The 17,829-nt window shown below is 47.1% G+C and overlaps 1 protein-coding gene across 1 annotated transcript in view; it reads left to right on the top strand.

The window, feature by feature from the left end:
• The window catches only part of LOC128690373 (uncharacterized), a 44,610-nt gene extending 27,046 nt beyond the window's left edge, over positions 1-17,564 (top strand). Inside the window, exon 3 of the mRNA XM_070080596.1 lies at positions 17,344-17,564. Coding sequence (XP_069936697.1) covers positions 17,344-17,564 — 221 coding nt within the window. The remainder of the gene's footprint in view (positions 1-17,343) is intronic.
• The last annotated feature ends 265 nt before the right edge of the window (positions 17,565-17,829 follow it).

Genomic DNA, 17,829 nt, shown 5'->3' with positions numbered 1-17,829 from the left:
AACAGAAGTAAGACACGAGAGAGAGGGGTGGGTTGATTGCATCTTCTTGGACTGCAAGAAGGCCTTTGACACAGTTCCTCATAAGAGATTAGTGCAGAAGCTAGAGCATCAGGCGCATATAACAGGAAGGGCACTGCAATGGATCAGAGAATACCTGACAGGGAGGCAACAACGAGTCATGGTACGTAATGATGTATCACAGTGGGCACCTGTGACGAGCGGGGTCCCACAGGGGTCGGTCCTAGGACCAGTGCTATTTTTGGTATATGTGAACGACATGATGGAAGGGTTAGACTCAGAAGTGTCCCTGTTTGCAGATGATGTGAAGTTAATGAGGAGAATTAAATCTGATGAGGACCAGGCAGGACTTCAAAGAGACCTGGACAGACTGGACACCTGGTCCAGCAAATGGCTTCTCGAATTTAATCCTGCCAAATGCAAAGTCATGAAGATAGGGGAAGGGCACAGAAGACCACAGACAGAGTATAGGCTAGGTGGCCAAAGACTGCAAACCTCACTCAAGGAGAAAGATCTTGGGGTGAGTATAACACCGAGCATGTCTCCGGAAGCACACATCAATCAGATAACTGCTGCAGCATATCGGCGCCTGGCAAACCTGAGAACAGCATTCCGATACCTTAGTAAGGAATCATTCAAGACACTGTACACCGTGTATGTCAGGCCCATACTGGAGTATGCAGCACCTGTTTGGAACACGCACTTGATAAAGCACGTCAAGAAACTAGAGAAAGTACAAAGGTTTGCGACAAGGTTAGTTCCAGAGCTAAGGGGAATGTCCTATGAAGAAAGATTAAGGGAAATCGGCCTGACGACACTGGAGGACAGGAGGGTCAGGGGAGACATGATAACGACATATAAAATACTGCGTGGAATAGACAAGGTGGACAAGGACAGGATGTTCCAGGGAGGGGACACAGAAACAAGAGGCCACAATTGGAAGTTGAAGACACAAATGAGTCAGAGAGATAGTAGGAAGTATTTCTTCAGTCACAGAGTTGTAAGGCAGTGGAATAGCCTAGAAAATGACGTAGTGGAGGCAGGAACCATACACAGTTTTAAGACAAGGTTTGATAAAGCTCATGGAGCGGGGAGAGAGAGGGCCTAGTAGCAACCGGTGAAGAGGCGGGGCCAGGAGCTAGGACTCGACCCCTGCAACCACAAATAGGTGAGTACAAATAGGTGAGTACACACACACACACACACACACACACACCGACCAATCAAGCTGATTCTCAGGACGGAAACAGTGCGGAACAGGATCCTCCAAGAGAAACCACGATTGAAATACTCGGAAGAGTACAAGAGGGTGTTCCTAGACAGAGACAGAACAAAATCAGAACGACAGCAGCTGAGGGAGAGGACAAAAAAGCGAAAGGAGCTAGGAAAAGAGACAAGGAGGGAACCAGCAGAGGTCAGTCAGAGCAGAACAGAACAGCAAGGGCAAGCACACACACAACTACTCTCAGAACCATACAACCTATCACACCATCCCAACACACACTACAATCCATACCCACAGCCTCCACCCAACACCGAGCTATAGAATCCCACAGTATGCCACCAGGTCTCCCACCCTCACAGGCCCTCCAAACCACGGTGTTGGAAAGGAAACTGAAGGTATGGTACACAAACGCTGATGGAATAACAAATAAGTGGGAGGAGTGGCATGAAAGAGTCAAAGAAGCATCACCGGACATCATAGCTCTCACAGAAACCAAGCTTACAGGTATGATAACAGATGCCATCTTTCCAACGGGATACCAAATCCTGAGGAAAGACAGAGGGAACAGGGGGGGTGGAGGAGTGGAGTTGCTGATCAAAAATCGCTGGAATTTTGATGAGCTGGAGAGAGGAGACAGCGGAGAAGAAAGTGATTACATAGTGGGAACACTTCACTCTGGAGGTCCCAAGGTGGTAATAGCAGTGATGTATAACCCACCACAGAACAGCAGGAGGCCAAGGCAAGAGTACGACGAGAGCAATAGAGCGATGGTTGACACACTGGCTAGAGTGGCCAGAAGAGCTCATGCATGCAGGGCAAAGCTCCTGATCATGGGTGACTTTAACCACAAGGAGATCGATTGGGAGAACTTGGACCCACATGGGGGCCAAGATACATGGAGGGCTAAGATGATGGAGGTGGTACTGGAAAACTTCATGTGCCAACACGTAAGGGACACTACAAGAGAGAGAGGAGAGGATGAACCAGCAAGGCTGGACTTAGTATTCACCTTGAGTAGTGCAGATATCGAGGACATCACATATGAAAGACCCCTTGGGGCCAGTGACCATGTGGTTTTAAGCTTCGAATACACAGTAGAGCTACAAGTGGAGGGAGAAGCAGGAAGGCCAGGACGAATGAAGCCAAACTACAAGAAAGGGGACTACACAGGAATGAGGAACTACCTGAACGGGGTTCAGTGGGACAGAGAACTGGCAGGGAAGCCAGTTAATGAGATGATGGAAAATGTAGCAACAAAATGCAAGGAGGCTGAGGAGACGTTTGTACCCAAGGGTAACAGGATTAATGAAAAAGCCAGGATGAGCCCATGGTTTACCCAAAGGTGCAGGGAGGCAAAAACCAAGTGTGCTAGGGAATGGAAGAAATATAGAAGGCAAAGGACCCAGGAGAATAAGGAGAACAGTCGTAGAGCCAGAAACGAATATGCACAGATAAGAAGGGAGGCCCAAAGACAATATGAAAATGACATAGCAGCGAAAGCCAAATCTGACCCGAAACTGTTGTACAGCCACATCAGGAGGAAAACAACAGTCAAGGACCAGGTAATCAGGCTAAGGAAGGAAGGAGGAGAGACAACAAGAAATGACCGTGAAGTATGTGAAGAACTCAACAAGAGATTCAAAGAAGTGTTCACAGAGGAGACAGAAGGGTCTCCAGAAAGACGGAGAGGTGGGGCACACCACCAAGTGCTGGACACAGTGCACACAACCGAGGAAGAAGTGAAGAGGCTTCTGAGTGAGCTAGATACCTCAAAGGCAATGGGGCCAGATAACATCTCCCCATGGGTATTGAGAGAGGGAGCAGAGGCGCTATGTGTACCCCTAACAACAATATTCAATACATCTATCGAAACAGGGAGATTGCCTGAGGCATGGAAGACAGCAAATGTAGTCCCAATCTTTAAAAAAGGAGACAGACATGAAGCATTAAACTACAGACCAGTGTCACTGACATGTATAGTATGCAAAATCATGGAGAAGATTATCAGGAGAAGAGTGGTGGAACACCTAGAAAGGAACGATCTCATCAACAGCAGCCAACATGGTTTCAGGGACGGGAAATCCTGTGTCACAAACCTACTGGAGTTCTATGACATGGTGACAGCAGTAAGACAAGAGAGAGAGGGGTGGGTGGATTGCATTTTCTTGGACTGCAAGAAGGCGTTTGACACAGTTCCACACAAGAGATTGGTGCAAAAACTGGAGGACCAAGCAGGGATAACAGGGAAGGCACTACAATGGATCAGGGAATACTTGTCAGGAAGACAGCAGCGAGTCATGGTACGTGGCGAGGTGTCAGAATGGGCACCTGTGACCAGCGGGGTCCCGCAGGGGTCAGTCCTAGGACCAGTGCTGTTTCTGGTATTTGTGAACGACATGACGGAAGGAATAGACTCTGAGGTGTCCCTGTTTGCAGATGACGTGAAGTTGATGAGAAGAATTCACTCGATCGAAGACCAGGCAGAACTACAAAGGGATCTGGACAGGCTGCAGACCTGGTCCAGCAATTGGCTCCTGGAGTTCAATCCCACCAAGTGCAAAGTCATGAAGATTGGGGAAGGGCAAAGAAGGCCGGAGACGGAGTACAGTCTAGGGGGTCAGAGACTACAAACCTCACTCAAGGAAAAAGATCTTGGGGTGAGTATAACACCAGGCACATCTCCTGAAGCGCACATCAACCAAATAACTGCTGCAGCATATGGGCGCCTAGCAAACCTCAGAACAGCATTCCGACATCTTAATAAGGAATCATTCAGGACCCTGTACACCGTGTATGTTAGGCCCATATTGGAGTATGCGGCACCAGTTTGGAACCCACACCTAGCCAAGCACGTGAAGAAACTAGAGAAAGTGCAAATGTTTGCAACAAGACTAGTCCCAGAGCTAAGAGGTATGTTCTACGAGGAGAGGTTAAGGGAAATCAACCTGACGACACTGGAGGACAGGAGAGATAGGGGGGACATGATAACGACATACAAAATACTGAGAGGAATTGACAAGGTGGACAAAGACAGGATGTTCCAGAGATTGGACACAGTAACAAGGGGACACAGTTGGAAGCTGAAGACACAGATGAATCACAGGGATGTTAGGAAGTATTTCTTCAGCCACAGAGTAGTCAGTAAGTGGAATAGTTTGGGAAGCGATGTAGTGGAGGCAGGATCCATACATAGCTTTAAGCAGAGGTATGATAAAGCTCACGGCTCAGGGAGAGTGACCTAGTAGCGATCAGTGAAGAGGCGGGGCCAGGAGCTCGGACTCGACCCCCGCAACCTCAACTAGGTGAGTACAACTAGGTGAGTACACCAAGACTATGCCAGAGCTGGGGATTGCCCAAAGAAGAAAGGTTGGGGGGAAATGGGCCTTTGACGACACGGGAGGCCAGGAGGGTCAGGGGAGACATGATAACGACAAAAGAATACTCCCGGGAAAGACGAGGTGGAAAAGGGGGATTTCCCCAGAGAAGGGACACAGACACAAGAGGTCACAAAAGTTGAAGACTCAGATGAAAAAAGGGGGATGTTAAAAAGTATTTCTTCAGCCTGAGTAGCCCCCGTGGAAAAAAGCCAGAAAGTAAGGGGGAACGATAAAATTTTTTAAAGGGGAGGTATGATAGACCCTCATGAGGCGGGGAGAGAGGGGCCCTAGTAGCAAAAAGGAAGGGGGGGGCCAGGACCCAGGGACCTGACCCCCTAAAACCAAAAGGGGAGCACACGCAAAACACATGCACTGTGCATTTTTTTCCCATAATTTCGTCACAGAAATATTCTGTTTTGGCTAAATTAAACTTTCCCGATAAAAAATTTAAAATCATCCATGATATTTTTCATTAAAAAAAAAAAGGTTTAAAAAAATTTATAGCGAAAATCTGACGAGAGAGACCCAGTGTGGGATAAACTGATGAGAGAGTTACCCAGGTGTGGGAAAATATGGGGAGTTTTCCCCGGTGTGGATAAATCTGATGAGAGAGTTTCCCGGGGGGATAAATCTGACGAGGAACCCATTTTGGATAAACTGATGGGGAATTACCCAGGTGTGGGATAAACTGATGGGGGTTACCCAGGTGTGGATAAATCTGATGAGAGTTTCCAGGGGATAAATCTGACGGGGGTTTAATTTTTGGGATAAAAACTTTAGAGAGTTTCCCATTTTGTGGGATAAACCCGATGGGGAGTTACCCAGTGTGTGATAAACCCGACGAGAGAGTTACCCAGGGGGGGATAAATGATGGGGAGAGACCCCCTGTGTGGATAAACTTTACGGGGAGTTCCCCGTGTGGGATAAATCTGATGAGAGAGTTACCCGGTGTGGGGTAAAATTTACGAGAGAGTTACCCATCAGGGGGTAAATCTGATGAGAGAGTTACCCATGTGGATAAATCTGACGGGGGAGTTACCCAGGAGGGGGTAAATCTGACAAGAATTACCCAGGTGTGGATAAATCTGAGGGGAGAGACCCAAAATGTGTGGGATAAATCTGACGGGGAGTTACCCAGTGTGGGGGGATAAATCCGATGGGGAGAGTTAACCCCCCGTGTGATAAACGATGAGAGAGTTACCCAGTGGGGGGGATAAATTGACAAAAGTTTCCCAATGGTGGGGTAAATCTGATTTAGAGAGTTTCCCCGGGGTGGGATAAACTGACGAGGGGAGGTTTCCCAGTGTGGGATAAACCCGACGAGAGAGTTACCCAGGGGTGTGATAAATCTGAGAGGAAAAACCCCGCGGGGTGGGGTAAACTGAAGGGGATTTCCCCGTGTGGGAAAATCTGATGGGGAGTTCCCGGGGTGGGATAAATCTTTATGAGAGAGTTACCCAGTGGGGGGGAAAAACTTAGAGAGTTACCCGTGTGTGGGTAAACTGACGAGAGAGTTACCCAGCGGGATAAATGAGTTTCCCCAGGGGGGGAAAAGACGGGGAGAGTTACCCGGGGGTGGGAAAATCTGACGGGGAGTTACCCCGGGTGGGATAAACCCTGAAGAGTTACCCAAAATGTGTGGGGTAAATCTGATGAGACAGTTACCCAGGGGGTGTGGGGTAAATCTGACGAGAGAGTTACCCAGGGGTGGGGATAAATCTGAAGGGGAGAGTTTCCCAGGGGTGGATAAACTGATGAGAGAGTTACCCAGTGTGTGGGTAAATCTGATGAGAGAGTTACCCAGTGTGTGGATAAATCTGATGGGGAGTTACCCATTTTGGATAAATCTGACGAGAGAGTTACCCAGGGGGTGGGGTAAAAACTGATTTTAAAATTACCCAGTGTGTGGATAAATCTGACGGGGAGTTTCCCAGGGGGGGATAAATCTGACGGGGAGTTACCCCGCGTGTGGGAAAACTGACGGAGAGACCCCAGTGTGTGGGGTAAATCTGATGAGACAACCCCGTGTGTGGGGTAAAAACTGATGGGGAGTTAACCCCGGGGTGGATAAATCTGACGGGGAGAGTTACCCGGTGTGGGATAAACCCCGACGAGAGAGTTACCCAGGGGTGGGATAAATCTGACGGGGAGTTACCCAGTGTGTGGGGTAAACTGACGGGGGACCCGGTGTGGGGTAAATCTGACGGGGAGTTACCCCGGTTTACCTGGGGTTTTCCTGGAGAGAGTTTTTGGGGGTCAACGCCCCCCCGGCCCGGGCCCGGGGACCAGGCCTCCCGGTGGATCAGCGCCTGATCAACCAGGCCGCGCTGGCTGCACGAAAACCAACGCAGGCCACACCCCGGGCTGATCAGAACCCATTTTAGGTGCTTGTCCAGGCCAGCTTAAAAGACGCCGGGGCTGTGGAACCTTGTGTGCGGGAGGCAGTTGAACAGTCTCGGCCCCCGACACTTTTGTGGCTTTAACGTGAGTGACACCTCTTTTTTTTGGGGGGATGGGCATCGTCGCAAGTCTTTTGCTTTCAGTGAGGTTTTTGGGGCTTTCGGACTAGTCCCCAGGATTTCCATATAATCAGACCCCCGCTTTCCAGGAATACAGGAGAAACCCAAGCGCCCCCAAAATTTGAGGGGATCTCCGTTATGGGCCCCGTTCTCGACATTTTCTAGGTCGGCATTCACCTCCTTGAAAGGTGCTGTTGGGAGGGGAAAAATTTCCAGCCTAGAAAAAAAGGACCGAAGGGGGGTCACAGGCTTTCCTAGTTTTGGGTTTCCCATTATCCATCCTGTCATTTTTCAGCAGAGGGATTGATACAATGTTATGGTCCTTGAAGGTGAGATCCCCGACAAATCACTCCCAGGTCTTTGAGTTGGTGTTTCGCCTCATTTTGTGCCAGAATTTGTTTTGTACTCTGATGAAGATTTAATTTCATGTTTACCATATCTGAGAAATTGAAATTTCATGTTGAACTTCATATTGTTTTCTGCAGCCCATGAAAGATTTGGTGATGTCCGCCTGGAGCCTTGCAGTGTCCGAAGGGAAAACACTGTTCAGATTGGGGCATCGCAAAGGAAGACACGGGCTGTGGCTGGGGCATCCTTGTCTATGTGATATGAGGATGAGGGAAAAAGATGGGGCAACGCCTTTGGGGAAAGAGCCACCGAGCTGCCTCGACCCTCTTTGACGACTCCTTGTGTTTTGTTATGAGGAAATTATAATCCATCGACCAACTTTTCCTGTTATTCTTTTGCGCGCATTTTGGCGCTATTACGCCATGGTCACACTTGTCGAAGGCTTTTTCAAAGTCTGAAAATTACATCTGCATTTCTTTTTTCCCCAGGGATTTAGGACCTTTTCAGTGATCCAGTGTGAGAAGACAAAGGGTGTTCAAACCCATGTTTCCCTGGTTGTAACGATGGGGTTTTTGGGGATGGGTGGGGATCTTGCTTTTAGACCTTTCAAAGATTTTTGGGTATGGGGTGTTAGTGCTATTGGTCTGTGTTCTTTGTTGTTGCTTTTCTGCCCCCGGGAGTGGGGGAGCGTTGTTTTAACTGAGGACGACCCCGGTCCATGTCCTCCATAGGATGGAAAAAGGGTCGTGATAGGGGCTTGCAGTTCTGATGAACACAGAGTTCCATGAGTCTGGCCCTGGGGAGGGCATCGTCATTTATCGCCCAAGTCATTTGGGTCGGGGTAACATCGGATAGGCTTGGTTAATAAATTTTTGGGTTTCATAAAAATTATTTTGATTTTGATTTGTCGGAGCGGTTTTAAAAAAATGAGTATTTGGGACTTGAGTAGCTACTCATTTCCTTGCTGTCATCTTTTTAGGACCCATCTTGTTTGACCCCCATGACGTTGTTTCATTTTTATTTGGATAGGAGAAGAAATATGGGTTTCGATTTAAGGCTTTTTGTTCTTCCCGCGATTCCTGACTCCCGGATTTTTAGCTGTCGATGTTGCCATTTTCTGACCAGGTTCCTGCGCATTTCTGATATATTGACCTCTTTTGCCCTTTTATTCTTTTTTCCCTCGCCTGAAAGGAGCGCCGTCTTTCTATTTTACACTCCCCCTTTTCAGAGGGAAAAAGCCTTGTGATACATCGAGTGCCACCGAGTTAATCTGTTCTGGAAAGTTTGGGGGCTTTTCTTAATATCTTTCCCAGTTTTTATCGGTTAGGGCTTGGTTTACTTTGGGCCCACTCTTTTTTGTTTTTGTTTTTAAGTTGAATTTGGTGAATGCTCCCCCGTGACTAGTCTCATTTGTCGGTCTGGGGCTCCACGCATACATGTCTGAAACCCCCCAAATTTTTGATCTGAGATATTGTTTTTTGGGTATGGTGACATTTTTTTTTAGAAAACCCTCATTTGGGTTTTGGGGAAAAACTGATGAGAGAGTTTCCCAGGGGTGGGATAAAATGAGGAGAGTTACCCAGTGTGTGGGGTAAATCTGATGGGGAGAGTTACCCAGTGGGGGGATAAATCTGAGAGAGGTTACCCGTGTGGATAAATCTGATGAGAGTTACCCAGTGTGTGGATAAATCTGACGGGGAGTTACCCCGGGGTGGGATAAATTTGATGGGGTTACCCGGGGGGGGGATAAATCTGATGAGAGTTACCCCGGGGTGGGGTAAAATGATTTAGAGAAACCGGTGTGGGGATAAATCGATGGGGGTTAAGGGGGTGTGGGTAAACGGGTGGGGAGTTACCCGTGTGTGGGGTAAACTGACGGGGAGTTAAATTTCCCGTGTGGGATAAATCTGACGGGGAGTTACCCCGGGGTGGGGGTTTAAACTGATGAGAGAGTTACCCAGTGTGTGGGGGTAAACTGAGGGAGAGTTACCCAGTGTGTGGGATAAACTGATGAGAGAGTTACCCAGGGGGTGTGTGGGGTAAATCTGACGAGAGAGTTACCCGGTGTGGGGTAAACCCAGGAGAGAGTTCCCCGGGGTGGGATAAATCTGACGGGGGTTTCCCCGGGTGTGGGATAAACTGATGAGAGACCGGGTGTGGGGGTAAATCTGATGAGAGAGTTACCCGGTGTGGGGATAAATCTGATGAGAGATTTCCCGGTGTGGGATAAATCTGATGAGAGAGTTACCCAGGTGTGGGATAAAAACTGATGGGAGAGTTACCCAGGTGTGGGGTAAATTGATGAGAGAGTTACCCATGTGGGATAAATCGACGAGAGAAATTTAATTGGATAAAGATGAAAGAGTTACCCGGTGGGGGGATAAACTGATGAGAGAGTTTCCAGGTGTGGATAAATCTGATGAGAGAGTTAAAAAAGGGGTGGGATAAATTGAGAGAGGTTTTCCCAGTGGGGATAAATCTGATGGGGAGTTTCCCCGTGTGTGGGGTAAATCTGAAGGGGGAGTTACCAGTGTGTGGGGTAAAACTGATGAGAGAGTTACCCTGTGTGTGGATAAATCTGATGAGAGTTACCCCGTGTGGGGATAAATCTGACGGGGAGTTACCCAAGTGTGGGAAACCCCGATGAGAGTTACCCATGTGATAAATCTGATGAGAGAGACCAGTGTGTGGGATAAATCTGATGGGGAGTTACCCAGTGTGTGGATAAATCTGACGGGGAGAAATTGGGGGAAAATCTGACGAGAGAGTTAACCCCGTGTGTGGGGTAAATCTGACGGGGGTTACCCAAAATGTGTGGGATAAATCTGAAGGGGAGTTTCCCGCGTGTGGGGTAAAACGACGAGAGTTACCCCTGTGGGGGGCCCGGGGGGATAAATCTGAGACAGTTACCCAGTGTGGGATAAACCTGAGAGATACTTGTGTGTGGGGTAAACGACGAGAGAGACTAAAAGGGGGTGGGGTAAATCTGAGAGAGAGTTTCCCCGTGTGTGGGGGTAAATTGACGAGAGAGTTACCCCCGGTGTGGGATAAATCTGAAGGGGAGTTACCCAGTGTGGGGTAAATCTGACGGGGAGTTACGCAGGGGGGATAAAACTGATGAGAGTTACCCAGGGGGTGGGGTAAATCTGAGGGAGAGTTACCCAGCGGGGATAAATCTGATGAGAAAAACCCCAGTGTGTGGGATAAATTGACGGGGGTTACCCAGGGTGGGGGAAAAGGGTGAGAGAGTTACCCGGTGTGGATAAATCCCGACGGGGAGTTACCCGGTGTGTGGGGGTAAACTAGGGGAGAGTTACCCGGGGTGTGGGGTAAACTGATGAGAGAGTTACCCGGGTGTGGGATAAATCCGATGAGAGAGTTCCCCGGTGTGTGGGGTAAATCTGATGAGAGAGTTACCCCGGGGTGTGTAAACCCGAGGGGAGAGTAACCCCGCGTGTGGATAAACTTTACCAGGGGAGGTACCCAGTGTGGGATAAATCTGAGAGTTACCCAGGGTGGGATAAATCTGATGGGGGTTACCCAGGTGTGGATAAATCTGAAGAGGTTTTCCCCGAAAAGGGGGGATAAATCTGATGAGAGAGACCAGGGTGTGGGGTAAATCTGACGAGATTTTCCCCAGTGTGGGATAAATCTGATGAGAGAGTTAACCCCGGGTGGATAAATCTGACGAGAGAGTTACCCTGGTGGGATAAATCTGATGGGAGAGTTACCCGGGTGTGGGGTAAATCTGATGAGAGAGTTTCCCGGTGTGTGGGGTAAATCTGATGGGGAGTTACCCGGGGTGGGATAAACTGATGGGGAGTTACCCAGGTGGGATAACCATGAGAGAGGTTTCCCCGGGGGATAAATCTAAGGGGAGTTACCCGTGGGGTGGAAAACCCGACGAGAGAGTTAATGAAAAGGGGTGGGGTAAACCCGATGGGGAGTTTTCCCGCGGGATAAACTGATGAGAGTTACCCAGCGTGTGGGGTAAATTGATGGGGAGTTACCCCGGTGTGGGGTAAACCCGATGAGAGAGTTACCCAGGGGTGGGGTAAATCTTTACGGGGAGTTACCGAGTGTGGGATAAATCCGATGGAGAAAGTTTCCCGGGGGGTGGGGTAAACTTTATGCTTACCCAGTGTGTGGGGTAAAACTGATGAGAGTTACCCAGGTGTGGGGTAAATCTTTACGAGAGACCCGCCCCTGTGGGGTAAATCTGACGAGAGAGGTTTTCCCCCCCGGTGGGATAAACCCGACGGGGGTTTCCCAGGTGTGGGGTAAATCTGATGAGAGAGTTTCCCAGGGGTGGAATAAACTGATGAGAGAGTTACGCAGTGTGTGGAATAAATCTTTACGAGAGAGTTACCCGGTGGGATAAATCTGATGAGGGAACCCAGGGTGGGATAAATCTTGACGAGAGAGTTACCCAGGGTGGGATATATCCTTTACGAAAAAGAGTTACCCCGGTGTGGGGTAAATCTGACGAGAGATTACCCAGGGTGGGATAAATCTGATGGGGAGAGTTACCCCGTGTGTGATAAATCTGAGGAGAGAGTTACCCCCCGGGGTGTGATAAACTGAGGGGAGAGTTACCCAGGTGGGATAAATCTGAGGGGAGAGTTACCCCCGTGTGTGGGGTAAATCCGACGGGGAGTTACTCAGTGGGGTGGAAAATAAAGGGGTTACCCAAAGGGGTGGGATAAATCTGACGAAAGAGTTTCCCAGGTGTGGATAAATCTGACGAGAGAGTTACCCAGGTGTGGGATAAATCTGATGAGACAGTTACCCCGTGTGTGGGGTAAATCTAGGGGAGAGTTACCCAAAATGGTGATAAACTGATGAGGGGTTACCCAGGTGTGGATAAACCCGACGAGAGAGTTTCCCAGGGTGTGGGGGTAAACTGACGGAGAGGAAATCAGGTGTGATAAACTGAGAGAGAGTTTCCCAGTGTGTGGGGTAAAACTGACGAGAGAGTTACCCCAGGTGTGGATAAATCTGATGAGAGAGTTACCGTGTGGGATAAATCTGAGGAGAGTTACCCCGGGGTGTGTGATAAATCTGGGTGGGGAGGGTTTCCCCCGTGGGATAAATCTGACGAGAGCCCGGGTGGGGATAAACCCCCCGGGGGTTACTCAGGGGTGTGGGTAAATCCGGGGAAGAAAATTACCCCGGTGTGGGTAAACCGGGCGAAAATTACCCAGGGGTGGGATAAATCTGACGAAAAAGAGTTACCCAGTGGGGGATAAACCAGAGACAAAATTACCCAGTGTGTGGGGCAAAATAGAGAGAGTTAACCCCCGGGGGGATAAATCTGACGGGGAGTTACCCAGGGGTGGAAAATCTGACGAGAGAAAATTTCCCAGTTTGTTGGATAAATCCGAGAGAGTTATTTGTGGTGGGATAAACCGACGAGAGAGCACCCCGCGTGTGGGAAAAACCGACGAGAGTTTAAGGGTGATAAATCCGACGAGAGTTACCCAGGGTGGGGTAAAAACTGACGGGGAGTTACCCAGGTGTGGGGGAAAAATGACGGGGAGTTTCCCAGTGTGGTGATAAATCTGACGGGGAGTTAATTTGGGGTAAATCGACGAGAGAGTTACCCAGGTGTGGGGTAAATCTGGGCGAGAGTTACCCCAGCGTGTGGGGTAAATCTGACGGGGGTTACCCGTGGTGGGATAAATCTGATGAGTCACCGGGGGGGGATAAATCTGATGGGGGTTAACCCCCGGGGGTGGGATAACCTGAGAGAGTTACCAGTGTGTGGGGTAAATCTGGGCGAGAGTTAAACCCGCGTGGGATTCTGACGGGGAGTTACCCGGGGGTGATAAATCTGAGAGAGAGTTAAACCCGCGTGGGGTAAATCTGATGAGAGAGTTACCCGCGTGTGGATAAATCTTTACGGGGAGTTACCCAGGGGTGGATAAAACCGAGGGGAGAGTTACCCCGTGTGTGGGGTAAACCCGACGAGAGTTTCCCGGGGTGGATAAATCGACGAGAGAGTTACCCAGTGTGTGGGTAAATTGACGAGAGAGTTAACCAGCGTGTGGGTAAATCTGACGAGAGATTTCCCGGGTGTGTGGGGGAAACTGATGAGAGAGTTAATTTGGGGTGGGATAAATTTGACGAGAGTTACCCCGGGGTGGAGCAAATCTTTACGAGAGAGTTAAACGCAGGGTGGGATAAATTTTGACGAGAGAGTTAACCCCGTGTGGGGTAAATCTGACGAGAGAGCCCGTGGTGGGATAAATTGGGGGAGTTACCCCAGTGTGTGGGATAAATCTGACGAGAGAGTTACCCAGTGGGGGGGGATAAATCTGACGAGAGAGTTACCCAGTGTGTGGGATAAATCTGACGAGAGAGTTACCCCGTGTGTGGATAAATCTGATGAATTAAACTATAAATTGAAGTTCCAAAAACAACAACATTAACAACTTTATCATTGACAGATTACAGTGATATGATTAACACAGCTGTATGACCCTTGTGGGTTTAGCGCTTAGTTTTCATTATAACATAATTATGATAAACAATGTAGCAAAAACAGTTTTCTTTCGTTTTTTTTAAAACATATTTTCAAAATGTGCATCTAGACAAATTGAAACGTCTTAGTTTTCGAAAATTTGACGGTATTAAATGAAATTCTAACAGCAGCAACTAATGTACCGAAATGAAATATATAACTGACATTTCGGAAACAATTATATCGGCCTGGTGGCTAAAGCTCTCGCTTCACATGGTGAGGGTCTGGGTTCGAGTCTCAGCCACGGTAGAAACATTGGGTGTTTCTTTACACCTGTTGTATATGTTCACACATCTGTAAAATGGGTACCTGGGTGTTAGTGGACTGGTATGAGTCGCATCTTGGGACAAAACTTACCTAATTTGCCCGAAATGTTCAGCATAACAAGCGGCTTTCTGTATAGTAGTATGTCACTGATGTCAGCTAGGACTGAATACCTTGTACATGTACTTGTAGTAAATAAAGATATCATTATTATAATGATAGGAACTTTGGAGGTGAACTACTCATCAAGACTATGACACTCAAGTTGTGCCGTTAAGTGTATCACCTACAATATTATAGCAGGGTGGTTATACTTGCCTTTAGAACAATATTGAGGGCTATTTCCTTCCCCTCCCAACTTTTGGTAATGGTGTTATCACCAGATTTCACCAGGTTTTACCTGGTGTCACTCTGCATATCCTGTCCTCTATCACCAGACTTAAAATTTAGAAAAAAATACAGATATATATCGGTGGAGTTTCACTTTGTGGCTGCGGCTGGCTGTACAGTATACTACCTGGTACGCTATTATTTTGTCTGTTTTTCGTACTTGAAAAGTACCGAACCCTACTTTAAGGTAAATACCGTACCGCACTTTTAATACTAAAAACAATCATCCTTACCGTACCGTTCTGCCAGCCTAGGTGGGGAAGGTAATGTTGTGTGAGATTTATTTTTTTTGTTTTTAAGTTTAATATCTTCATGTACCCCCATACCCATTCTGTGGCCGGTAGTCGAAAGATTACAGAGGAGAGGCAAGACATATGTGATCGGGTAGGTGGTTAAATGGTAGGTAAGGTAGGTGATTCGGTGGGGGGGTATGTAGTTAGCATGTGGGAGGGAAGGTTGGAGGTTATTGGGTGTGTGAGAGGGAAGGTAGGTTATTGGGTATGCAGGAGAAGTGGCATTCCTCCCTCCGCTATCCGGAACGCTTAAGTTACACTGGTCAGTAAATTTAGAAACTTTGTGACTCGGAGAGAAATGGTATTTTGTTTTGCTGAGAACGAATATAACCGTAATAACAATCGAATGGTAAGTTTCCAAGAAAATTTATTTACACGTTTTTCATATAATAATAATAATAATAATAATAATAATAATAATAATAATAATAGTAATAATAATATCTACATTTACTACAAGTACATGTACATGGTATACAGGCCTAGCTGACATTAATGACATATGACATATGTCATAAGTCATTGATGTCAGCTGGGAGAATGCAACCTTTCTTCCTGAAAGCTTTTCCCCCTGAAATGTGTCACTCTTCAGTTCAGGAAAGACAATGCTATAACTTATATTGCAATGTACACCGCCTGAAGGATACAAGAACATACAGAACATCCAGACCATGGGAAAATCTGGGTAGCCACAGCTACTCCAGAGAGGTTTTTTAGCGCCAGGAAGGGAAAAAAGCTGGCAGGAAATGATAGAAATCGTACACCAACTCCAATCATTTCTGGAGTAGAATCACAGTCAATGGCCTTCACTCCAAAACAACAGATATTAGTGCCAGGAAAAAAAGACACCCCCCCCATACCACCAATCCGACGACATTCATCTTTGCAAATACGTATACAGGGTAACGAACAACAAAATACCTTTCATCCGTGGACTGCTTACAGAGTCAAACGCAATGTTCTCGGTTTTCACAGAGACCCATATAAAGGATCACCTTGACAACGAAATATGGATCCCGGGTTGCAACCTATACAGATGTGATAGAGTGAACAGACAAAAAAAAAAGGGGGGGGGGCGAGGTTGGCCTGTATTATCACAGTCACTTATATGCTTGGAACTACTAAGTGCCTCAAATGATGTAGTTGAAGTTTTGGCAGTAAAGGTCGAGATTATATACAAGCCCCCTGCAACTTCCCAACAATTCCAGGAACAGCTTGTGAAAATAGATCACTGTCGGGAAAATCTTTCAGCTCCTGTCTCCAACATCTTGCTCCTGGGAGATTTCAACCTAAGGCACCTAAAATGGAGGAATGTAGCAAATAATGTTGTAACAGAGATAACACCAGCTCAGATGAAAACTCGCACACCCACGAGCTTTTAAATCTTCACCAAATTCACCTTAAACCAGCAAATAATAGAGACAACAAGATTGGAAAATACACTGGACCTCATCTTCACTAACAATGATCTGATACGAAATATTACCATATCAAAAACAGTATACTCAGTTATATGGACAGTTAAATATTTAGAAACAAATTTTGAAAATGTCAAACCATACCCCAGCCGGGATTGAACCCGCGGTCAATAGAAATGCATGTACATGTATAAACTGCAACATCTGATATAGTAGCTCCCGTCCAGTAGCAATCAGTGAAGAGGCGGAGCCAGGAGCTATGAATCGACCTCTGCAACCACAAATAGGCGAGTACAACTGAAAGTTCAAAATTGAGAGCGTGCCTGTCTGCGGTGGCAAGGTAGAGTCCCAGCCCCTTGACCCGCCTCTTACAAGCATATAACTGGTTTGACAACTTTTCTATATCTTGAGCCATATGTATAAGGATTTGTCATTCTACTTTTCAAGGCTGATGAAATACTTCCCAGTGGTTCACTTGCATTAACTTCCATCTGTGTCCCCTTGTTCCGTTTCCAGTCTTTTGATTATTATAATCAAAAGGAAGCGCTAAACCTACCAGGGTCATACAGTTCCAGTATTTTGAGCAATTTCTTATTCTGTCCACCTTGAGTTTATGTGCCGGCGAGGGGTTCCTAAGCCAAGCAACTCGACTATCGTCTTTTCTCTGGATCTTACTCGATTGTCTGCCATTCCCAAGATGTGTGATCCCTACAGGTTTAGTGCTTCCCTGTAATAATTATGAAGGTTATAAGTAAATCGGTCAATCGTACCTCCTCTGTTTTCTCAGATCCAGTTTTTAGTCTCTTCAAAGTTTCTTATAACCAAGGGTAAAGCACTAAATCCAAAAGGGTCATACACTGTATGCATATGCATGCATGAGGGTGTACTAGCCTATATGTGGTTGTGTCACAGCTCTTGGCCCTGTATGTTTCATATTTTACAAGATTAAAACTTCACTGTGATGACAGAATATGGTCCTGGGGCCAAGGAGAGGTGCCAGGAACTGATGGCATATGGCAAGGAGGGCGCTACTTCCCATCCCACCCCAAGGCGCAAGTCCCACGCTCAACCTCTCTACACTGACACTGATCGCTTCACCGAGTGTGAGTACTTGAATGCTATAGTGTTTATGTACATCAGGACCAGATTTAGGCATAAGGCAAACAAGCTACACCTCAGGACCTTTTAGTCTCAAGGGACCTCAATTTAAGAATTTCGTCATTTACTTATGCCTAAATCTGGTTCTGAATCCATACCTGATGTGCTACTTACATTAAGTATTATTATAATGAAAACCAAGCGCTAGATCCACTTGGGTCATTTTACATTAAATATCAACAATTTTTTGTTATAAAATTTAATACAGGACTTAACAAGTTGTTACAGTTATACCAAATGGAGTAACCAAACCACCTCCACATGGTTTGTTGTGCATCTTGTCTGCATTTTTACCA

This window comes from Cherax quadricarinatus, unplaced genomic scaffold (genome assembly GCF_038502225.1).
Source record: "Cherax quadricarinatus isolate ZL_2023a unplaced genomic scaffold, ASM3850222v1 Contig658, whole genome shotgun sequence".
Lineage (NCBI taxonomy): Eukaryota > Metazoa > Arthropoda > Malacostraca > Decapoda > Parastacidae > Cherax > Cherax quadricarinatus.
Note: the sequence above shows the minus strand (reverse complement) of the source record. Positions and strands in the feature narration are given on the sequence as shown.